Raw genomic sequence first — 2,563 nt, 5'->3', positions numbered from 1 at the left:
CTGGTGGTGTTTGCTGGTGAGTGGGGACAGGACCACGGCTGGGAAGGGACAGAGGGATGCGGGTAGGCTCTATATCTCTTTCCTAGACTGAGCTACTGCTCTGATCCTTACTGCCCCGGACCCAGTTTTCCAACCCTCTGCCTCTTGCAAGGAGCCATCCATCAGTGGCTCCAGTCCCCTAGAACAGTGGCTTTGGCCAGAGAACTCTGGGTGGCGGAGCTGTTGGTCTGCTTCTAAACGGCTGTGACAGTTGGAAACTAAAGGTTCAGAACCCAGGGGCCTGCCGAGCTGGCAGCTATGGTACTTGGGACACAAATGACAGAAATGAATCTCCCCACCTCACCCTGTTCCCCCGTCTTTGATGGAATAATAATAATCATTTACGTAGACACAGCACTCGGTATTTTTCGAACCTTTCACGATCATCTCCTCGAACCTGGGAAGAGGGCTCTGTTGACCACTGGTGTGAGATGGGCAGGCTCCATTCGACCTTTAGCAGATCAAATATAAAAATGTGGTTGCTAACAAATTGGTATATTTGTTTCTCGGCCATCTCAAAATATGTGACTTTAGAAAGGATCATTTTAAAATGTGGTTGTATGTTGTATGTAACCAAAAGCTATTACGAGTGATGAAACTATCCATGAATATCATTGATTTCTAAATCACATTGCCCCCAGAAGAGCCGCCTCCTCTTTAACATGTGGATTTCTCTACCAAAAGTGATGCTGGGGTGGGGTTGGGGGGAAGTGCAGGAAGCAGGCGGAGGTGGGGTGGGGGGGGGCTTCCTTTTATAGAGTCGGACCTTAATGCCCAGGGACAGAGCATAGAACCCAGCTGCCTTGGGTGTCAACCCTGGCTCCTCCGTTTCCCAGCCACTGTTACCTGGAGCAAGTTACTGAGCCTGCTCACCTCTAAAATGGGGGTAAAAGTAGTAGTTATTGTACTCATGTTGGTTTCTTCGTTTTCAGAAATATACCCCAATTTTGTAAGATGATATAACAGGAGAGGAAAGTGGGTTAGAGGTGTGTGAGAACTGTCTGTACGATCTCTGCAACTTTTTTTGTGCATCTGGAATAAACCAAAAGGAAAAGTTTATTTAGAATACAAAAATAGTATCTATCTCATAGGAGGCATGGAGTCAAAAAATTACTATGTGAAAAGACCCCTAGTCAGCACTCACTCACTATCATTATATTTTTATAGCCGCAGTAGTGGTTGTCATTTTATTATCCCAGGTCATTGGTTTGGTCCATGTGGGGCCGAGGTGCCAGGCTTCGGGTCCACTGACCTCCCCTGAGACTCAGGTCCTCTCCTTGTTGTTGGGTTTCTTGGCAGGTGTGACGCCAACACAGGGAGGGATTCTGAATGTGAACAAGATGATCAAACAAGTGACCGGGAAGACACCCATCCTCTACTATGGGTCCTACGGCTGTCACTGTGGACCTGGTGGCAAAGGCCCACCCGTAGATGCCTCGGACTGGTAATCCCTTTCTAGGCAGACTCGGGTGGCAGTCCTGTGCTGCCCCCACCCCAGAACTCCCTCCTTCCCCTCCATCCATTTATTCATTCTGTGAATTCGTTTTGTACTGTGTGCTCGGAACTCTGCTGAGCTCCCATACAGACCCAGCCCTCCTGGAGGTTCCCTTCTAGAAGGTTCCCCAGAGTCTCTGAAGGCCCCCCTTGCACCCCCAAACCCTAATCGAGTCACAGTACCCACACACACTCCCGTTGCCATTGCATGATGTTTTTAAAAAGTCCCTCCGATTTTTCCATTATCTCATTTGATCTTCACCAAAAATCTCGGAATTGACCAGCAAGCCAACCAGGCTCAGGTCACTTCCCTGTTCCACCATTTACAGGCTCTGTGACCTTGGGCAAGTGGCTTGACCTCCCTGATTCTCAGTTTCCTCATCTGTGAAATGGGGATAACACTGGTACCCCTGTCATGGGTGATAGATGAGATTAAGAGACAATTCATATAAGAAGCAAGTGCCTGATACCAATGAAGGACTCGATAAGTGTTAGCCAGCCTGCCCATAAAGAAGACTAGAACCCCGCAGGCCTTGACCCTTCCAAGGGGTCACTTTGGTTCTTCCCTGGGGCTGGGGCTGCCAGAGAACTGAGTTGGCTAAAGACCCCTGAAGCTGTGCTTCCTGTCCCACCTCCTGTCCTCTCTCTCCAGGTGCTGCCATGCCCATGAGTGCTGCTATGCTAAGCTGAAGCTCCAACGTTGCCGTATCCACAGGGACCATTACACCTACAACTTTACCCAGGGGAACATCCAGTGCTGTGAGTGCCTGGGCCATGGAGTCCCAGTTGGAGATGGAGGGGGGGGGAGTTCTGGCACTCCCTGCCTTCAGATGCTATGCGATTACACAGAAGCTACTCAACCAGTGCTTTCTCATGTGTGCAGTGGCAACAGCTGGGCTGTGGAGGAGGGGCAGGAATGGGAGGGAGAATACGGGCAGGTCCAATGAGGGTTTGGCCCTTTAGGATCAGGAAGCCTGGCAGACCTCAGCTTAGATCCCAGACCCACCTCTGACCAGCTGTGTAACCTTGA

General features: G+C 50.1%; 1 protein-coding gene across 1 annotated transcript in view; it reads left to right on the top strand.

The window, feature by feature from the left end:
* PLA2G2D (phospholipase A2 group IID) overlaps window positions 1–2,563 on the top strand; it is an 18,861-nt gene that overhangs the window by 13,562 nt on the left and 2,736 nt on the right. The window contains exons 2-3 of the mRNA XM_019666653.1: window positions 1,339–1,483; window positions 2,186–2,292. Coding sequence (XP_019522198.1) covers window positions 1,339–1,483; window positions 2,186–2,292 — 252 coding nt within the window. The remainder of the gene's footprint in view (window positions 1–1,338; window positions 1,484–2,185; window positions 2,293–2,563) is intronic.

Source organism: Hipposideros armiger, unplaced genomic scaffold, assembly GCF_001890085.2.
Source record: "Hipposideros armiger isolate ML-2016 unplaced genomic scaffold, ASM189008v1 scaffold_477, whole genome shotgun sequence".
In the NCBI taxonomy this organism is placed as follows: Eukaryota; Metazoa; Chordata; class Mammalia; order Chiroptera; family Hipposideridae; genus Hipposideros; species Hipposideros armiger.
The sequence above is the reverse complement of the archived record's forward strand: the minus strand, read 5'-3'. Positions and strand labels throughout refer to the sequence as shown.